The sequence below is a fragment of the Meles meles genome, chromosome 13, assembly GCF_922984935.1.
Source record: "Meles meles chromosome 13, mMelMel3.1 paternal haplotype, whole genome shotgun sequence".
Taxonomy (NCBI): Eukaryota; Metazoa; Chordata; class Mammalia; order Carnivora; family Mustelidae; genus Meles; species Meles meles.
Genome location: NC_060078.1, coordinates 82,962,665 through 82,984,172, shown reverse-complemented (window position 1 = coordinate 82,984,172; position 21,508 = coordinate 82,962,665). Strand labels below are relative to the sequence as shown.

The 21,508-nt window shown below is 46.6% G+C and overlaps 1 protein-coding gene across 3 annotated transcripts in view; it reads right to left on the bottom strand.

The window, feature by feature from the left end:
• DOCK1 (dedicator of cytokinesis 1) overlaps window positions 1-21,508 on the bottom strand; it is a 489,703-nt gene that overhangs the window by 64,698 nt on the left and 403,497 nt on the right. For all 3 annotated transcript variants that reach the window (XR_006821218.1, XM_046026751.1, XM_046026752.1), the window contains exons 32-33: window positions 17,974-18,032; window positions 7,324-7,472 (exon numbers count right to left, since the gene is read on the bottom strand). Coding sequence is in view for 2 of the 3 variants with exons in the window: in XM_046026751.1 (XP_045882707.1) it covers window positions 7,324-7,472; window positions 17,974-18,032 (208 nt within the window). In the remaining variant the exon portion in view is untranslated. The remainder of the gene's footprint in view (window positions 1-7,323; window positions 7,473-17,973; window positions 18,033-21,508) is intronic.

Sequence of the window (21,508 nt, the reverse complement as noted above, 5' to 3'; positions counted from 1 at the left end):
GTAAATCAGAAGAACACAGCTGATTCTAATTTTACTAACCTCTAAACCAAGCAATTTGCACAAACACCTGGCAACCCTATTCTGTTTATCAGCAAGGATTCAATACCCCAGGATGTGCAGTCAGCCTCTCATTCCAGGGTCTGCATTGTTTTTTACAGAATATACCGGAATCAATTTGTTAGTGTGCTGCGAACCATGATCATCATCAGCTCAACGATCCTGCCCAAATAAACGAGAGCAACTCCATCTGCTGATTGAGCAGGGCTGGTTTTATTAAAAAGTTTGTTGATTAAAGGACTCATAAACGCACACTGTCTGCTAACGTGCAGCAGGGTTCTCGATGGTTAGGTCAGAATTAGCAAGGGTTGACTGCGTTGCTTAAAAAGGTGGCAGAGGCTCACTCATGTGATAAGCAAAATCATTACACTTCTTCTCTTTTCAGAATCACCAGTAGCACTACGAAAATGTCCACAGGTGTCCAACCTAAAATGCCGAGCAGAGCATCCCTAAGCATCTGATACAAGTGGCCTTCCAAGAACATGGAACAGAGTCCACGTATAAGTGGAGGGCTTTTTGGAAGGCTGCTGTAAAGCCAAATGTGGCAGAGGAGGGGGCTACACTCACAGGGGTATTGACAGCGTTGTTCATTCAATTAACTCTGAAAGTGATGACTGCTTTCGGCGCTCAATGGTATGGTTATCCACAGGTTATTGGCTCCGATTTGAGGGATCATAGGGTGAAAGAGCTCAGTAGTGGATAATCCAAATAGACTGCTCGCTTTGGCAGCACATATATTTGGTTTAGAATGTTTCATTTTTCTTGGGAGCCAGACTGACCATTCCCAGTCTAATGCACTTATAAATGTTTAGAACCAGGCCTGCATTTTCCAGGCATCCAGGAACACATTTATAAAAGAGATCTGAGCTGACGTCAGAGCAAGGAAGGGAGCTGGATGGACCCAGATGGAAGGGTCTGCACAAATGTTCACCACATCGATAAAGTGCTCGGAGGTTATCAAGAACGGGGTGCGATCTAAAATCTAGGCACAGGGTCTTCAACATGCATTCGCAGAAGTGCTTCTTGACTTTCATACAAACAAGCTTTAGTGAAAGTGCTCTTCATCCAACGCTGCTCTGCCTTCCCCTGTTGTTCAAGAAAACGTGCTCACAGGTGCCGCAGGGAGGGTTACGATTCGCGAGCACGCCCTGGTCTCAGAGAGCTCCAAGGAATCAGATTCTCGATTTCTGACCTTCCAGAAGGAACCGGGCCGATCCATTAGGACTGCAGAGCCACGTCCCTTCTCATTAGTGTGAGCAGGAGGGGCAGGCAGGAGAACGTAACTGAATTGTACCAGCGGGGAAAGAAGGACCGAGGGACAAAAGAGCGAGCATGGCTGGGCAGGGAGCAGCCTGGCACACCCACACTCTCAGGACTCTGTGCTCATGTGACATCCTAGAAGCCACTGAGTCCCCCCAGCCTGTTACAGCCTTTAATCCCTGTGCTCAGACACACGAATATTTTTATGTATATTGCATTCCTCTTGCTTAACCGCTCTGTAAACTTAATTACACAGTTAATCTCCCGCACTCCATATCTCACATTCTAAAATCCCCACATCCTTCCAAGTCCAACAAGAAGGCTATTCACTGACCTTGAAGCTTCTGCCTAGAGCCCAAGAGCCCCAAGGCTGGGGAACTGTCCATTGCCTTGTTGGCTGGGAACGGCTCAGACAGGTACAGCCGCTCCCCATGTCCACACCACACACACAATGACAACTGGCTTTTGGGCAGTATTCAACGACCCTGAACTCCAGGAACATGCTCTTAGAGTGCATCCTGTTTGATTTGGCTAAAAGACATACAGAAGTGTGGGCATCTCTCTGCTGGAGGGCTTGTGAGAACAGAATTCAAGGTAATCAGAACACTTAAACTCAAGGGCTTTCATTTCCACGATCTCTCAAAGACTCTTAGGTCTGCGATTCAATGAAATAAAATCCTAGTTCTTGTGCTGTACGTTCCCTTTCAGGGTCCAAAACAATAAAATCAAGTAGTATTTTGAAACTGAAAGCAAAAATAAACCAGCAAACAAAATCCCAAAGAATTAAAGAATAAGCAGGATAAAATCACCACCAAAATCACATCCACAGGCTAGTGCAAACTATCCTGCTCTCCCACCAAGTGGCAGAAGCTGCCAACATCCTCTTGGGTCACTCAAGAGTTCCCAGCATGGACCGGAGAAAGAGATATTGAAACAGCACCTCAAAAACATCGAAGATGCCAAGATTATTCATGTTCTAATAGTGTTACAATGAAACAGGAATTACCGGAAGTTGTGGAGCATTTTACGGACCCTCACAAAGATGACAGAAAACAGCTCCATGATTGAAAATATGATTTTGCTGTGGGGACTTTTCCATTCCTTTTTTATTAATTGTGTACAGTCCGGAGGGTCACTGGCCACAATTCTCAGCTGTTAGTTCTGTTTTTCCCAAAGACATAACAAATGGAATTCTTTAAAAAGGTGCCAGGAGGGAACTTAAAAGTCTGTTTTTTGTTGTTGTTGTTGTTTTTTATGAAGCAAAATCCAGTGAGGCTGAGACTTGGAGCATTACTGATCTGGGGGTGGGGGGTGTTGGTGACCCAGGGGAGAGGTCAGTTTCAGGCCCCGTGAAGGTTCGTCTCACAGTAATGTGGTCCAGCGGGTGCACAAGGATGATGTAAGGGGCCTGAAGATGCCGGTGCCTCCAGACCTCGACACGCTAGCGGAGCAGATCCTGAAGTTGTCCCACGTACGAGCTTTTCTTTGAAAAGAGTCAACTCCAGGACTCTGGTCAGCCCGGGGGGGGGGGGGGGCACTGGGGACAGGGAACTCACTGTCGGGATGACTTGAGAAGGGGGCAAGTGGCAAGGAGAGAGACCAGAAAATGCACCCTCCAGGACTAATAGGCAAAGGAGGAGCAGTAGAGGGGGATAACAGAGGAGAACGGATGTGGCATCCACAGCACAAGATTCTCAGGAAGGGCCGGAAGAGCCAGGAACTGTGTGAGAGGCCTTCGCAGGCCTTCTTCAACACCTGTGAGGATCTGCCCAGCACAAACAGTATCAAGGGGACAAAAGGCACTGCCCGAGGCCCTGGAAAGCATGTCCCAGACCAGCAGGAGGACAAAGCACCTGAAAGGTAACTCCATGCCTCCCCATCCCACAGCCAGGTGAACCCATCTGGTGGCTGGACCCAGGAGAGGCAGGGACAACGACAGGGACACGCCTCTTTTGGGTGAAGAGTCATGCTCTTTCTGGCAGAAGTAGAGGAAAGAAGCAGACTTTTGGGGAAATGTACGTGTAAGAACATTCTAATGCAAGTCCCTCCACTGCAGCAGCAGAACACAGGAGCTACAGCTCGGGGGAACTGGAGAAAAGTTCCTCTGGAATGCAGGCTTTGGAAATTCCAATAATGGCTTGATGCAGTCTCATCTTGAGTGAAACGGCAGGTCGTTCTGCAGCCAGAGGGTTCGCTGTCCACTCCAGCGGGAAGAGCACACTAACCCCCAGACAGAATGCACACCTCACCGAGGACAGCCCCACTCAGAAAGACACAGCACACTTTAAAAAAAAAAAAAAGCCACAAAATAGGGTCAAAAGACGTATGTTCTGTAAAAACGAAAAACCCGAATGTCTTCCCGCACTTCATTAGGTTTGCGCATCTGCTCTAAAAGTGAAGCCAATTTAAGCCCTTGTTGATGTGACTAATAAGGTTAGGTAATTGGATTGGTGGCGGATTAGTGACACAGCAGCCAGCCAGCCCCAACCGGGAAGCTCCAGGGATGGAGGCGGGGCTGCCTGTGCTCCGCTGTTCTGTGCCTGCACCCCCTCGCGGCAAGAGCCCGACACCCCGCCCCAAGGACAGAGGGCACGCCTCGTGCCTCAGGAAGAGGAGGAGCCCCTAGGAGATGAGGGCTGACCTGAGATTGGGGAAGAGTTAGACAAGATAGAAGTCAAGAGACAGGTGCTGGCGTCCAGAAGAGGCCTGCGCGAGGGCCCCAGAGAAGCTGCTGCCGTGCTGGAGAGGAGACAGAGAACGGACGGACGAGTCACCGCAACCCACCTCGGAGGCTGGAAGGCCAAAGACAAGACGACTGTAACCTGCACTCATCAAACCAAATGACGAGGAGCCTGGCAAAAATGGGGATGATAGGGGAGCAGCAGGTCTAGGAAGGACGACACTGTGTGCGACATTGGGCCTGGGAGGCTGAGAGAGATCGAGAGAACAAAATAAATGGCGGTATCGCGAGAGAAAAGGAGACTGGTCTTTTCCCCAATTCCTAAGATGGGATTAATAGAGCAGAGAGATTTTATTATTTCCTCTCACAAGTTTTAGTTTTTCTGCCTTGAAAAACCTTTGGCCTTGGGGCGCCTAGATGGCGCAGTGGGTTAAGCATCTGCCTTCGGCTCAGGTCATGAGTCCTGGGATCGAGCCCAGCATCCGGCTCTCTGCTCAGCAGGGAGTCGGCTTCTCCCTCTGCCTCTTCCTCTCTCTCTCTCTCTCTGTTGCTCATGAATAAAATAAATAAATAAAATCTTAAAACAAAAAACAATAAAACCGTTGGTGTGCCCTACCCTTTGTCTTTGAATGTACGAGTAGATGACAGATGAACAAACGGTCGATGATTACTGACCAAAATATCTAAGCAGCAGACCACCCTCACCCTGACGGCAGGTTTGGGGGACCTATGTCTTCAGGATGATGCTTTAATTCACATATATCCAAGCGGGACATGTTTTAGGGACATGAAACTGTGAAATAGAATTAAATGTGCCGAACTACTTCTTGGTATAACAGAGACAGTTGGGTTTTCTGGAAAGAGGTCTCCTGACATGAGACAGTTTTGAACCCACCACTGGGGGCAGCATTGAGAACGGAGGTAGAAACACCGAGACTCTCCCTCATCAACTTCCTGCCCTTGAGAGAGGAGCCAGAGACCCCGCGAGTTGGAGAAAATGAAGCGCTGCCACAGGCGACTGTGTAAGATGTTTTAAAGCTGCAGCAATAAGAACCACAGAATGGAAGGAAGAAGCTCAGAAGCCAAATTCTCATTCATGTCCTCGACCTTGTTCCAACTGCTCTTGACCTTAGTTTGACCCAAAGTTGGCTTCAAAGAATTACAAATGACAGTGTTTTAAAGGCCTTTGATCTTAGTTTTCTGGGCTCATAACACTTATCATATAAACACAGTTTTCTCCTTTATCTGATTCTTTTTTTAAAAAATTTATTTATTTGAGAGCGAGAGCACGAGAGAGCGTGGGCGTGCGAGCACAGGTAGGGGCTGGGGCAAGGGGGCAGAGGGACAGGGAGAGGGAGAGACTCCTTGGCAGACTCCTCACTCAGTGTGCAGCCCAGCGCAGGGCTCGGTTTCACAACCCTGACAGCATGACCTGAGTGGAAATCCAGAGTTGGATGCTTAACAGACTGAGCCGTCCGGGCGCTCCTACCTGATTGTTTAATAGCATTTTTTCATAAGGTCCTTCTTTGGGGCTTGATTCATACAAAATTCAAAAAGTCAGATGTATTTTCAGCCTAGGAAAAGGCATTTTAAACTCCAAATCCTAGTTCTGGTGGGTTGGCGATGAGCTGGACCATGACTTAGTGCCAGTGGCAGTGGAGATGGGTCAAATCTTACGGCAACAACACCCACAAAAAAATTGTTCTGAACTGGCAATTCCATTTCTGAGAATGCATACGAGGAAAACTTTCCCCCAAAAGTCAAGCTATATGCATGCATGTGTTCACTGCACATTTACTCACAGTAGTGAGAATGTGCAAGCCACCTAAATGCTCAGCGAAAGGGATGGGTACGAGAAAATTACCCATTTCATTTTATGAAATGTTATGCCATCATAAAAATCATGGTTACTACGCTGTAATCAAGAAAGATGTCTGTGATAGATTGCCAAACAAAGAGAACCCCCAAAATTTGGACAACGTTTACAACATTACATTACATGTGTACAAAGACTGATTGCAAACCAGAGGAATAAAAATAGCTGTTCTTTTAAAACAATCTCTTTAATTTTATAGATAAATAAGGGCAAGGAAGCCCTCTTCCCTTACGCAAATAGAGAGAGAAAGAAAGGGGGTGAGAAGCAAAGGGAGGGAGGGAGGGAAGAAGATGGGCGGGTGGGCAGGTGGTTTTCACAGGTCTGTTTTATTCCCTTTTTACGCAACATCCCTCTGGAGTTGGTTCCGTTCTGTACCGACATTACGGACTGAATCGAAGACTAAGGACGTTGGGTCATCTGCCGGAGATCCAAGCGGTCCCGGGAGTCATGGTCTCCCGACCTGGTGTGGGCAGACCCAACTGTTTCTCCCACGGCAGAGGTTCTTTTAGCCTTGCATCTGTTTCTGGCTCTAGAAAATACCAAAATTATTCTTCCTGGCTACCACCTTCGTGCCACAGTAACGAGGACCGGCCAGTGGAAATCTATAAGCAATGCACAATCGAAGAACTAAACAGTATAAAGGGGAGAAGAAACATCTACTCTTTAAATAAGAGATCCCACTATGATCATGCTTTTCTGGTACAGTTTTGCTTTCCTTCCAATATAGGAGTTTTTTCCTTAAAATTTCTCAAAAATCCATGTGAAATGGATACTCACATACTTGAATTATTATAATATTTAAGGAAAGGTTGCTTTCAGTATGGAGGACCCACTACCACTTGGCTCTTCTCGTGCATCTGAGTGTTACCCGACCGCGAATATGTAAACACATACTTCTCTTCATTGAATCCAGGGAAGATTTATCTAATCTTCCAACATAAACATTCAGATTTTGTCTTTCCTATGGATACCATACGTTCTGAGCACGTCACACAGACTTTCTTCCAAGAGCTCTTATCAGTTCCACTGCACAGGTGAAGACCAAGACCCAGGTGAAAGAGGAAAAGCAAAGACTTTTTTGACTTGAAAATAACACACGTTGGCAAGAAGCAGCCAGTCTGACAGAGTGTGGTAACCTCTGGTTAAACATTCAGAGGGTACGTACCAAGGGGGAAGAGACTTTTATCTAGGGTTGAATGTGTAGTAAATCTAGTTAAAATAAGCAAAAGCTAATAATAATTGGAAATATTTCTCCTAAAGATGAGGACAAAGGATGATAGGCTTCTTCAAAAAGGGAAGTCCTAGGGTTTTTCTCTTTTAAACTGTAGGGAATTAGGTTTTCATGTTCAACATCTTTACCTCCAGAGCGACTTAAAAAGCCTTTTTCAAGGTTTTCAGCCTCGTGTGACTTCTCCCCAGGCCACTTACCGCATACCTACTATGCCCTTACCATCTGGAAGCTTCGCGTCGAATGGAATTCACACTGCATCATATCGAAGAAGATAGGGATGGTGGCTTTGCGCAGCTCTGTCTCAGGAATTAGCGTCATTTCTAATATCGGGCCGACCATTTCTGGAATGAACTTTATCTTGTGTTGACCTTAAATACAGAAAGGCATTACTCAGAATTTTTTCTTTTTAAAGGATTTTAAATGAGCTTTGATGGACCAAACTGAACACAGACCAGTTTGACTTTGAAAGCTGAGATATTGGAACATGCAACCATTTCTCATCCGGAAGAATTTTCAATGTGTTCAGCTTTTAGCATATGAAGTGGATTGTAGGGGCTCCTTGGTGGCTCAGTCGGTTAAGTATCCGACTCTTGATTTCAGCTCAGGTCATGATCTCAGGGTCCTGGGATTGAGTCCCACATCAGTCTCTGTACTCAGCATGGAGTCTGCTTGTCCTTCTTCCCCTACTCCTCCCCCGCTCACTTTCTCTGTCTCTTTCTCTCTCTCAAATAAATAAAATCTTGAAACAGGAATAACAAGTGGACTGGATGTGAAATGTTGTAAGGGAAGCTATTAAAATATCCATCCATTGTAAGATCTGTAGTCATGACTTACATGTTATATAAGATAAATGCTATTTCACAATCAGACAACTTTATCACAAAAATCAAGGACATGAGCGGGGCTCTATAGCCCCACTGGGAGATAGCATACCTGGGATCTCAGTTGTGCCATTTTGTTACTAACACTCACAACTTATCCAGAGTTAATCTATCTTACTCATCTTTCTGCACAATCAGAAAAGAGAATGGATCCTCTAAAGAATTGTTTAGTTTTTTGTTTTTGTTTTTTTAGTTACTCAGCTAATAAGGATTTCTGTAAAGAGAGCCGTACAATATTTCGGGCTATTATAAATAGCCACACTTAACAAAGTTCATAACTCTAATAAACCTAAATTAATAGATTTCTAAAATTTACATTAACTGGACACATATGCAAAATGTAACCTCCAATAAGGAATCGGAATAAAATGAAAATCTTATTTTCAACTTTTACTAAATATGTGGTATTTTGACTAAGGCTATAAAAACGTGATTCTCATCACTTCCCTAAATGCTTACTGTCTCTGATAGGCATGTAACTGTGGTAAAGCGTTCTCTTAAAAATGCTATTATCCTCAGTCTCTCAGGTGACACTTGTCTTGTATTATGCCTAAAAGATGTCAGAGCCAATGTTTCAGAAAACAGATGATAGTGACACCAAGTTGTTCATCAATACAATTTGAGTGTCATGGAGTGCTCGGTCTGTCGCTGACAGCTTTTACTGTTCCAAGCTGGCAGCGACATTTAGAAATGGCAGGAACAAGTGGTCGTAGATGCAAGGATTGGAAAAATAGGTTATAAGAATGACAGTTTTCTAATCTTCAATTATTGACCCTCCTGCCCCTTAGTACGGGAACCCAGCCAGGGGCCAGTGCTGAGCTCTACCTATAGTGATAACCCCGGGGATTTAACCTCTGCGAACAAATGGTCCTCACGGTGAGCAAGGCTTGGGTGTTCTCCAGGAATCATCTTTACTTTCTTGTTTTCCTCCCCGCCCCCTTTTTTTTTGCATTTGCATTATGGATTTCCCCTGGAGCATATCTTGCTCAAATTTAATGATGAACTCAGGTTTGAAATCAATGAGGATCAAGGTGACTCTTGCAGTGTAGACTTCAAGAAAAAGAGGATTCACTTTTTTCCCCCTTTGAGACAAAGGCAGAACAAGGTAATTACCAGATCACTGTAAGAACGCTTTATCTCGGGTCACCTTGCCAATCCCCTAGTTACAACTCCCAGATTCTTTAAAACCCACTGAGAGTCTTTCTTCTAGTTACAAAACAGGGAGCCGTCCCATTCCGTCTGGACACCGGGCCATGCTCTCTCTGGGGAGGCAAGGTCTCACCCATCAGTAGCCTCTCCCTGGGTGAGAGATGATCTCTGCAATCATGAGGGTCCAAAAATCCAGGACATTAAACCCAGTCTTACCCCAGGAAAATCTCCAGGTACACACAAGTAGACTGAGCAAAAATGTCCACTATCCAGGCAAACTGAGGACTTCGATGTGGGCTTTAAGGAAAGCACATAATTTGTCCAGTCCCCAGCATTAACCGCAAAGGGGACCCCCCCCCCATTGAAAACTATCCCAGACAAACCCAGCCAATCAGGATCTAGCCGCGGGCGTGCTGGCTCTGGGGGCACCCGCCCCGCGGCTGGCCCGGCATGTGTAATAAACAAAACGGAAGTGGAGGCGGCGTGGGCGAGGTGAGAGCAGGTGCTCTTGGCGGCTGCTTCCCTGAGCAGCTTTGATAAATAACTGAAAAGCTCGGGAAAGAGGCACATCCCTCCCTCCCCGTCCTTTCTCTGGGAGAGAGTGTACTTTTGATTTCTCCTTTCAGACTCAAAATGTGACAGGTTTGGGAGGGGAGAAACACCCGCTCTGTCCCATGGGGCAACGCCGTGTTTGCAGTCCTTGCTCTGAAGCTCCGCTCGGAGGGGAGATCCGAGACGTTCATCTCAAATGTACCACACATATGATTGCAAGGACTCAGGGAAGAAACGGTCTCGTGGAGCATTCGGCTTGTTAAAATAAAAAACAAATGGAGACCAGCGTCGAACATTCTCTGGGCGGACAAAACCAGTTCAGTCCTACAAGCAAAGCTTCATTTAGCTGATTTTGCAAGGCTACCTTGACCTGAGGCATTTCGTGCTTCTGCCTCTGGAAATCGTAGGCATACACATACACAAACACAAACAAAAACAAAACATTTTCCAAAGACTGATATGAGTTAACCAGTAACCAATTCCCCCTCATTTGAGAGAATTCTAAAATTATAACCGATCACTAATATTATAACCAATAAACAGTCCCTGCTTTCTCACGACAGTAGCTGCTTCCTAACATATACCTCTGAGCCTCCCCCTACGTACTGGTTTGAGTGCTCTGGGCCTGCTAATTGTCTCCTTGGTGTGTGCACAATAAACCTTTACTGATACTACTTTAGTGACTCCCCCATTTTGCTTCTGTTATTGGTGACCTTTTGAAAGGCTCAAGGCCCCATCGAGCAATAGGTGACTAATTTTAAGATGATAAATATACCTGACTTCCATTTTTATTTTGTTGGCAGAGCTGGCTAGATCGAGCTGCCAATATGTTCCCAAACCTGAGCCCATTAGAAAAAAAAGGCTGTGTAGAAAATAGGTTGTGTACATTCTGGGGAACTGAGACGTGCTGTCATAAACTTCTAGAGTGGGGGCCTTGGCAGTGACACTTGGGGCAGGCTCCAACACCTGAGATTCGCAGTAGGAAAGAGCCAGGCAGCCTGACGTGACCCCATGGAACCATTCTTAGCTCTTCTGATGGGGTGCTCCGGGCAGATCCTTTGGGCAACTGATACTTTTTATTATGTTTTTAATTTTCCAAAAATAATGCAATTATTTTACAAGCAAGGAACCCAGTCATGTTTGTTGGTGGTCATTTCTTGCTGTTACCAGATTCCTACCCTTCACTGACCAAGGTCATGGGACATTTGACCTCTTGGTGGCTTCCCAGGCCAGAGTCAAGGTTCCTGGCTGAAAAGGGGCAGAACACAAATCTTCCGCATTCATCAGCTTATTCCAATCAGCCACTGCCAGGATGCAATGGGACATTTGCTCTCCTAACTGCATCCTTTACCTTGCAAATCAAAAGATCTCCTGCTTGACTCAGCCTATTTGGAGCATAATGACAGATAATGTCAAGGGAACCAACTGCTCCAAAACAGCTTTAAAGACCGGATTTCCACCTAAGGGAGGCATCCTCAGAAGGTCGAGCCTTTCCCAGAGCCTGAAAGTGGCATCACAAAGCAGCTCACACTACCCTGGGCCCTTTGTACCTTCCTTCACGACAACCATGGAGATGGGGCCAGATGCAAATGGTGGCCAGTCTCAGGGACTAGAGAGATAACTAGGAACTTAATTTTTATAGGAAGAAAGAAAAGCCAGAAAGGCAGGCGTGTCCATCAGTGAGGCCAGTCATGGCTTGAGCTAAGTTCTGGAGCCTTCCATGCCAGGCAGTGACCCTTCGGTGACCCTCACAGAGGGGAGGGTCCTGGGGAGCACTAAGGGGCCAGGATGGGTGGAGTTGGGGCAAAAACTATTTATCAAGCAAGAAAAAAGCAGTTTATTTTTTTCCTTTCTCTTTCTTTTTTTTTTTTTTTTTAAGATTTTTTGATTTATTTTTGTTTGAGAGAAAGAGAGAGAGAACGCATGTGTACGAGCTGGGGGAGGGGCAGAGGGAAAGCAGACTCTCCGCTGAGCAAGGACTCAATCCCAGGACCCTGGGATCATGACCTGAGCTGAAGGCAGATGCTTCACCTATCTGGGTGGATGTCTCTAGTTATCCTAAATGATGCACCAGGTATCAAGCCATTTCAGTTAAGCCCTGACATTGGAAATCATACCTAAAATCTTTTAGGGAGAAACACACAACTTACAGTGTGCACTTGGGAAATGAAACTGAACAATTCACAAGAGGGTGATGCCCCTCTCTTGGGAAGGACCAGTGTGTTGAGAGACGGCCTGGAGGCTCTCATGCAGGGGTGGGGAGGCAGGTAGAGCCCACAGCACCTGCCAGGTGGATGCTGGCAGCTAGGAGAGCCCTGGATTCCCTCTCGCCCAGCAGACAGCAATTCCCTCCATGCCACTCTCTAAACGTCCCTTGTTCTGTGCTCTCTGTTGGGGCTGCATTTGGTCCCTTGCTGGCATGAGTTCTGCAGGGTCTGGCCTCCCAGGGCAAATGACAAATGCATCTGTCAGAGCATGATCAATTAAAATGAATCATGGATGGCCCTCCTCCCTGTTCTAGAAGCCTTGGCATTTCATTACTGAGATCATCATACATATCGAAAGAATTATGGAGCGTCAGGATTGGAAGGCTCTTGAAAACTTCGGTCCAACCTCTCTATCTTACAGCCTGGAAAACGGACAGAAGCCCAGAAAGACTGGGTCATGGGGGAGGCCACACGGCCAGGCAGAGGCAAGGTAGGAAGAAATCTCCGGTAGGATTCAAGTCTTCACTTGGAGCCAGGGCTCCTCCTCTCTTCCCGGGGGGGGGGAGGGGGGGGTGATGGGGGGGGTTGGCAGGAAGATCAAGGACAGGACAAGGACTGGGAAGGCACAGTGTTGGAGTTGCAGGAAGCCCTGTGACAGCCTGGAGCTCTAACTCAGATTCTGGGCATTTAAGCTGCTGCAGGAAAGTTCCTTTCAATGACCCAGCAAAGAGTTTCCTTAAGGGGTGCTCAAGTGCCTGAGCCCTGAACAGCATGCCAGCTACAGGTTCCTCGTGGCGTGAGCAGATGGAGCCATTCCGACCAGCTCATCATCAGCTCTTGGGAGCTTTTGTGCTGGAACCTGATCCCTGAGAACCCAGCTGCTGCCTCACCTTAAACCAGACTTCTTAATTTCTATGTTATTAGCATTATCCATAGAATATCTTATAGCTTTTCCCCCAAGGCCTTTTGCATTTATTTTTCGTGTAACACCCATTTGAAAAAGACTCCATCCTTCATATAAACAGGTGGACAAAGGATATTTGGAAATTCTAACTTTTTCTACAGAAGTGATAGGACCTGCCTTTATACATGTTTGCTGACATCCGGGAACTCAAGAAGGATGAGCCAGCAACCCCCTGTGAGGAAATCTGGCTCAGGCTGAAAACAAGGGACCGTGAACTTGTTGACCGCAAAGCTGGATTACAGGCGAGGTCCCCAAACCTCGACCCCATCTGCTCGGAGAGACCTCGGGAGAGCGATGGAGTCCAGGTCCCCACCTTCAGGGAAAAAACCATGTTCCATGTTTATCATCCAGTTTCATTCTTCCCAAGGAACAGAGATACATCAGGGATCTTTCTGGCTAAGGTCTCTAGCCAGGACACAGACAGCACGAGTCTATTCAAGAATGGAGCAATGTGGGACACAACCGAGCTGCTCCGGTCTTGGGGGAACAAATTGAACCTGGGTGCTGTGGGGAAACTAGAGGGAGAGGTGGACAGACACCTGCCTCCTTGGAGAGGAGAACAGAGTCACTGGGGAGAGCGGGGAGGAGAGGTCCTCTGTAGCCATTTGGGCTTCATGGGCCAAAGTAAGCAAAATGAACATTTCACTTGGGAAATGCCACGGAAGTGACAGGACCCTCCGTGAGGCTGAAGAAAGGCACCTGGACGCCTCGGCACCAAGCGAGCTCACAGTGGAGAACAGGTGGCGGGAAGAGTTGCATCTCCCGGCAACTGGAAATAGAACTCCCGTATGATCCAAACTAGAACACTCCTAGAGTTTTCATCTAGGAGAGAGGCAGGTCCATCGAGGACCCATTCAAGATGGTGACAGGACGCCTAATTACCAGTTCTTTATTCCGTTAAGGAGCTTACCTAACAGGATTAAATGGCATAGTGACTAACATTTTAACAGCAAATCCCATGTTATTTTCATTAATAAAATTTTACTGGGGCTCCTCGGTGAGTCAGTTGGTTAAGCGTCTGCCTAATTTAGCTCAGGTCATGATCCTGGGGTCCTGGGATTGAGCCTTGCATCAGGCTCCCTGCTCAGCGGGGAGTCTCTTTCTCCCTCTCTCTCTGACACCCCCCACCCCACCTCGCTCACTCTTTCCCTCTCAAATGAGTAAATTTAAAAAGTCTTTTAAAAATGTTTTATTATATTCTTTTTTCTTTTTATTGTTTACCCTCATAAGAACACTTAAGATCTCAGTAGTAGTTCTCAGAACTACCCTCTTAACAAATTTTTAAATGCAGGACACAGTATTGTTAACTCCAGGTGTTATGTTGTATAGCAGATCTCTAGATCTTTTTCATCTTACATAACTGAAAGTTTGTACCTTTTGACCAATACCTCCCCATTCCCTCCTGCTCGCCTCAGCCCTGCCTCTGGCCACCGTCATTCTACTCACGGCTTCTGAGAGTATGACTCTTCAGAAACTCGTACAAGTGGAATGTTTTTGCATTTGGCAAGATTTCCTTTTTCCTAAAAAAATAAAGCTGAATAAAATTCCATTGAAGATGCACATGCCCCATCTTCTTTTTCCATCCAGCCATCGCTGGGCACTTAGGTTATTTCCATTTCTCGGCTATTGTGAATAATGCTGCCGTGAACACGGGTTCATGCACACGGGTGCAAATGCCTCATCGAGATCCCAATTTCAATCCATTTGGATGTACCCCCAGAAGGGAGACGGCTGGATCATATGGTAGTTCTATTTTTAACTGTTTGAGAAAGCTCCATGCTGTTTGCCACATTCCCACCAACCCTGTGCAAGTGTTCAAACTTCTGTAAATCCTGGCTGACACTTGTTATCGTCGGCTTTTTTCATAATAGCCATCCTAACAGGTGTGAGGGGACATCTCACTGGGGTTTTGATTTGCATTTCCTTGATGGTCAGTGATGTTGTGTACCTTTTCATAAACCTACTGGTCATTTGCATTTTTTCCTTGGAGAAATGTCAATTCAAGTCCTTGGTCCATTTTTAAATTGGTGGGGTTTTTTTGCTATTGAGTTGTAAGATTTCCCAATACATTTTGGAAACTAACCCTTTAGCAGATCTATGGTTTGCAACTGTTCTCTCTCATTCCACAGAGTGTGTTTCATTTTGCTGATTGCTACCTTTACTGTGCAGGAGCTTTTGAGTTTGACGTACTCCTACTTGTCTATTTTTGCTTTTGCTGTCATTTCTGAGAAATCATCGCCAAGACCAGTATCAAGAAGCTTTTCTCCTATGGTTTCTTTTAGAGTTTTAAGGTTTGGGGTCTTGTGTTTAAGTTTTTAGCCCACTATGAGTTGGTTTTGGGGTATGATGTTAGACAACGGCCCAGCTTCTTCCCTTTGCATGTGGACACCCAGTTTTCCCAACACCATTTATTAAAGTGGTGACCCTTTCCTCATTGTGTATTCTCGGGTCTCTTGTCTAAGGTCAGGGGGCTGCATACGTGCGGCTTTAGGTCTGGGCTCTCTTTCCCATCCCGTTGGTCTTTGTGTCTGCCTGGATGGCAGTGCTGTAGTGTTCTGACCCCTGCAGCTTGGTCACATATTTTGAAGTCAGGAGGTCTGATGCCTCCTCTTTTGTTCTTTGTCAGGACTGCTTTGGTGACTTAGGGTGTTTGTGGTTCCATATGAATTTAAGAATCTTATTTTTTAATGTCTGTGAAAAACACCATTGGAATTTTGATGGAGATAGCATTGAGCCTACAGACTGCTTTGGGTAACATGGACATTTTAACACTATCAAGTCTTCCAATCTACAAAGATGAGGTATCTTTATATTTATTTGTTTCTTCCTTCATTTCTGTCATTGACTTTTTGTACCTTTCACTGTTCAGGTCTTTCACCTCCTGGTTTTAAGTTTACTTTTAGTATTTTATTCATTTTGCTGCTCCCGGAAATGGGATTATTTTCTTAATTTCCTTTCCAGGTAGTTGTTAGTGCATAGAAATGCAACTGGTTTTCCTATGTTCAATTTGTATCCTGCAAGTTTTCTTAATCTATTAGTTCTAATAGCATTTTTGATGGAGTCTTTAGAGTTTTCTATATAAACGATTATGCCTTCTATAAACAGATAATTTCACTTCTTCCTTTGTGATCTCGATGGATTTTATTGCTTTTTCTTGCTTAATAGCTTGGGCTGGGACTTCCGGTACTATGCTGAATAGGAACAAGAGAGTGGGCCCCCTTATGTTCCAGATCTTACAGGAAAAGCTTTCAGTTCTTCACTCCTGAGTATCTTAGGTGTGGGGTTGTCCTTTGTGGCCTTTGTCATGTTAAGGTATGTTACTTCCACACCCAATTTGTTGAGTTTCTAACATGAAAGGGTATTACATTTCATCAAATGCTTTTTCTGTGTCTATTGAAATAATCATAAGACTTTTATACTTCAATCTGTAAATGCAGTGTATCACTTTTTTTAGCGTGTGTATGCGGAACCATCCTTGTATCCCAAGGAAAAATCCCACTTGATCATGGGGTATGATCCCGCTGATGTGCTGCGGAATTTAGTTTGCTAGTATTTTCTGGTGCATTTTTACATTATGTTCATGAGAGACGGTGGCCTATAGTTTTCTTTTCTTATAGTGTCTTTATCTGGCTTCAGTGTCAGAGTAAAGCTTGCCTCATAAAATGCGTTAGGAAGTGTTCCCTTCTCTTCGATGTTCTGAATCTGAGAAGGACCAGCATTAGTTCTTTAAATGTTGGGCAGAATTCATCACGGAAGCTATCTGGTCCTGGGCTTTTCTTTGTTGTTAAGTTTTCGATTGCTGATTGCCTGTCATCTGTCTGTTCAGATTTTCTGTCTCTTCATAATCCGGTCTTGGTAGGCCGCATGTTTCTAGGAATTTCTCCACTTCCTCAAGGCTGGCTGACGTGTAATCATTCATGGTAGCCTCTTTTGACCCTTTTTATCCTGTGGTATTAGTTGTACTGGTTCTGCTTCCATTTCTGATTTTATTTACCTACGTCTCCTCTGTTCTTAGTTAATCTAGCTAAAGGTCGGTCAATTTTATCTTTTCGAAAAACAAACTCTAGTTGTGTTGAATTTTCTATTCATTTTTTTCATTCTCAATTTCATTTATTTCTGCTCTAAACTTTATTATTTTCTTCCCTTTGCTGACTTTAGGCTTTTGTGCTTTTCTTAGTTCCTGGAGGGGTAAGGTGAGGTTGTTTGTATTTACTGATCCAGGCAACATTACAGACCAAATGGACCTAACGGACACCTAACGGACATTTCACTCAGAAGCAGAAGAATCACGGTTTTCTCAAGGGCACACACAGCGTCCCTCAGATATGTCACATCTTAGATGATAAAAAATTTCTTAACAAATTTAAGGAGACTGAAGTCATACCAACAACAAGGGAATGAAATCAGAAATCAAAAACAAAAGGAAAACTAGAAAATTCACGAACAGAGGAAATGAAAAAGCCTGTTCCTGAATAACCAATGGGTCAAAGACATCAAATATTGTCTCAGAAAATATCTTAAGACAAATGAAAATGAAAACAAAATCTACCAAAATGCCCGAGATGCAGCAAAAGCAGTAGTAAGAGGGAAGTTTGTAGTGACAAACACCTACATTAATTTCCCGTCTTAGCACACGCAGCCCCTAGTGTGTTTTCAGGGTGCGAGCGCGTTCTCCTGTCACCACCTGGTGGCAGTGTCCCTACACGCAGTGTCCGGTTTTGAGTAGGCCAAAAAAACCCCTTTGAGGGTAAAATATGATAAACTGAAAACAGTAAGCATTGGGCCTTGTGCGGTGGGATGAGCCACCCGGTCACCTGGTGGGATGCCTGGAAGCCGGGTGAATGTTAGGGATGCCCGGAAGCAAGAAATTTCAAGGCAGAGCAGTGTTCCCCTGACAGAGGGGCACTCTTACTGAGTTTTCCATTTGCCCCACGGATCAGAGTTTCTGCCTACCTGTTACTTACCGAAAACAACTACTGCAAAAGTAGCAATCGCTCTCTGAGACAGAGAAGCAGTCCAGACGTTCAAGACTCCCGCCCTGACAGCCAGGCCCGGCGTCACTGCCCACCACAGTTCCAGGAGTCACCGTGATTCCCCAGAAATCCCAGCTACTCACCGAGGTTGTACCACATGTCTCTGATTTCGAAGCCAATCTGTCTCCTCATATCTCCATACCTGGGAACCGAGGACAAGGGAAATGCTAAGTCACTCTTTTGAGCATTTGGAAACCAGACTTGGATTATTTTTAAGTGAAATGAAAGTCTCCCAGCACGGAAACAAACAAAGAGAGTATCAAAGCTTCTCTTGCCACCAAAGGGAAATGAAGGAGGAAGAATCCAGCCAAGGGAGTCTCACCTACCCATCACCCCAGCGCTGATTATGTAACCCCCCCCCCCACACACACACCCTGCGGGGAACTTGGGCGAAGTTGTGGAGGGTAAGGACGGCATTTTGGCATTTTCCTTCTTCAGTCTCTAATGGCAAGAGGAGGACAACCTGGGTCCCTGCCCTGAGGGGAAGCTTGTTTTCAGAGTCTGCTCTCAGCATCCAAACCCTGCAGACACCAAATGACATCCTCCAGCCCCGCTCACAAAAACAGCTTTCACATGTTAAAACTAAGCCCCAGAGTGGACAATCAGAGCAGGGAAGGCCTCGTTCAAATACCTCCCATCCTTCTTTAGCATTTTCAGTGTAAGGAAGGGCTCTGCACCAAAAGATGTCAACAAACATTCCTGTTTTTGTTTATCGGGGAAAATAAATGTTCATTTTCCTCCCACCGGGTCAGCAGAGGAGGTGTGCATTTCGTGAGTAAACAGAATTTGATGCTTCAGAAGATAAACGTTTATTAGTTTGTGAGCAATTTCACTTTTTCCTTTATTGCCTAAGGAAGGAACTGATTATATTAAAAATAATAATTTGCGCAATTATCGTACAGGATTACAGTTTAGCAGCTGGGTCATCAAGCTGCTCTGTTCGTCCTCACGTCAGCTCACATGGAAAGGGAAGCGGTGTTTACAGATGACCTGGTTGGGGCTCTTGAGGCAAACCGCCTCCTGGTCAGCCAACAGCCATCCAGGGCTGCCCCCGTAGAGAAGTCTCCAGGGCCCAGAGCACCCAGCTGTCGCTTTCGGCAGGAGAGGTCTGCAGACCTCCTGCTCCGCACGTCAGAGATGAGTCCTGCCGTGGGTGAGAGCGGGACGATCTGGGGATGCACATATCGCCAGTGCCACGGGGAGGAGATGCCTGTCCACTGCCAGCAGAGCAACTGGATCCGGCCAAGGGGTAACAGGAGAGCAGGTGCCAGTGTCTAACGGGCACCCCACATCGCCCACGGTCCATAGGATCGAAGCCCCCTTCAGTTGTACACCCTTCCTGGCCTTCCAGGTCCAGTTTCAGGATTCCCATCTGGCTCATGCATAAATGACAGAGGACCCCCAGCGGCCCCTGCAGCCCGGGCGGGGAGCGGATACAGCTGGCACGCCCCTGGCATCCACCGGGAAGAAGCACGGTGCAGCACAGAGCCACGATCAGACCCAGTGCTGGTGCCCGCCGTGCAGGTGGACGAGTCGCGTCTCGGCAGAGTGGGCATGCGGTGAGTTGGGGGAGCTCCCGGTCACAGGCCCGAGCAGCACACGTGCAGATCCCAGCCTACTGAGCTGGCCTGAGCACCGCCCCTCCCCCCCGCCCCGACCAATGGAGGTGGTGCGAGCTGGTCACGGCGGGGGGGCCTGCCACAGACTGACGCAAGCTTTAAATACTCTTCCAACAGCTAAGCAATTGCTTCTGGTTCTAGAATAATCTCTCTCACGAAAAAGAAGAATGGCTAAAATGCTGGCTGGTTTGGTCATTCCGGAGTGACCCAACGTCTGGTGTCCTGCAATGAAGTGCCATTTCCCCAGAGCTGGGGTGGACACCTGGAGACCAGGAGGCCCACGTGGAGAGGGAACCCTCACCACTCCTGCCTCTCCCCGGACGCCCTCTCTCCTTGTGGGGCTGGCAGACGATGACATGCTCATGGATGTCCGATGCCCATTTCCCAGTGACACTATTCTGTCCTGGATATGGAAAACGACATGTCCTCACAGTATCTGAGGGTGGGGGGTGGGGGATCAGCAAAGATCTGAGAGAAAAGCCCTCGCTAGAGCCAGGCCTGCCTTAGCAAGGGGCTAAAAATGCCATTTTCATACTCAAATAAGACAAAGGTGCTCAGAGCAGAACAAAGGTAACAAGGGGAACAAGGAGCTGGAAGGTGAGGGGCAGGGCTGACTCTGGCAGAGAGACAGATCTTTCCTTTAGTTTTTATAAGAAGGCAGCTTTGATGAATCTATCCGCATCTCAGCGTAATCCCCCAATCCGGTTACGGCTACCACCAGACCTCAAGAGGGACTCCTGAACCATTCATACCTTCCTCCTGGGGAGGAGAGAGCAGCAGTGATGGAGAGTGTGGGGACCACGCTCCTTACACAGCCACAGGCTCCCAGGGCTGGTGGCAGCCTGACAGAGCACAGCCAAGTTCAACTCTGACAACTGACACTTGAGGAGGGAACAGAAGTGGTCCTAGAGGGAGAAGCCAAAGGACTTGGCCGAATCACAGGCAAGGAGAAAAGAAAGAGAACCCGATCTCCAGACCCCAAGGTCCATGCTCAGCCCCATAGCAAGCATCTAGAGGCCTGGCAAGTCCAGACCTCCGTGACAGCACGGCACAGCACGGTGTCACATCTCTCAAAGGGCCCTGGTCTCATCTGACTCAGGTAACAAGACTACCAGGTGAGCAGAGAGAAGCTGCCACGGGCCTCTTTCCACTGAGGAAGCAGTGATTCCCGGGGCTGAACCACCGTACCTGACCCCACAAGGCTACAGCAGCAGGAAGCGGAGTCACCCGGCGCTTCCCATCATGCCCCACACACCGCACACACACAAGTCAGAGTGCACCTGAAGGCTGCCAAGGGGGCCGCTGAGGACGCAAGCTTCCCACAGTGGAAGCTGTGATCCACACCCAACCCCGAAACTCTGGGGTAAAATAGCACGAATCTGGTCTCTGGGGCCTTATCTCAGCTCCTGGTTTTATGAATCTTCATCCCAAAAAGGAGAAAACCCATGTCCACCACAGAGAGCCCAGGCCTGAGGATAAGGCTTGACCTGCGCCTAAATCTAAGCACTCTGGGTCAGTGACCTGGCCACTCTGACCCTCAGTCTCCTCATCTGTAGTACCGGAATAATGATGTATGATGTTCATCTCCCAGGAGTTTCTGAGAATGAGAGAGAGGACGTCCTTGTATGTCCTAGAGAGCACTCAAGCCAGGCTAGCTGCTTCCTTTAAAAGCCCAGATGACACCTCATCATAGGAACCCCTTCATGGTTACAATGGTCATTCACCTTGATTCATTCAGGGAACATGACTCACTGATGCACTGGCTACTGAATACTCACTAGAGGCCAGGCTCAGAGCTATTATGGGAAAATTAATATAACATGGAGAACAAAGTCCACAGACCTTTGGGGGCTAGTCGCAGGGTAGCAGAGACATTAAACAAATAATCACACTAGACCAACACACACATATGTACATACAGTAGTTCTTCAAAGTCTGTGATCATTGGCCCTTTAGGAAAAACAGGAGTGAGAGTGTAACAGTGCACCCAGACTGCCGT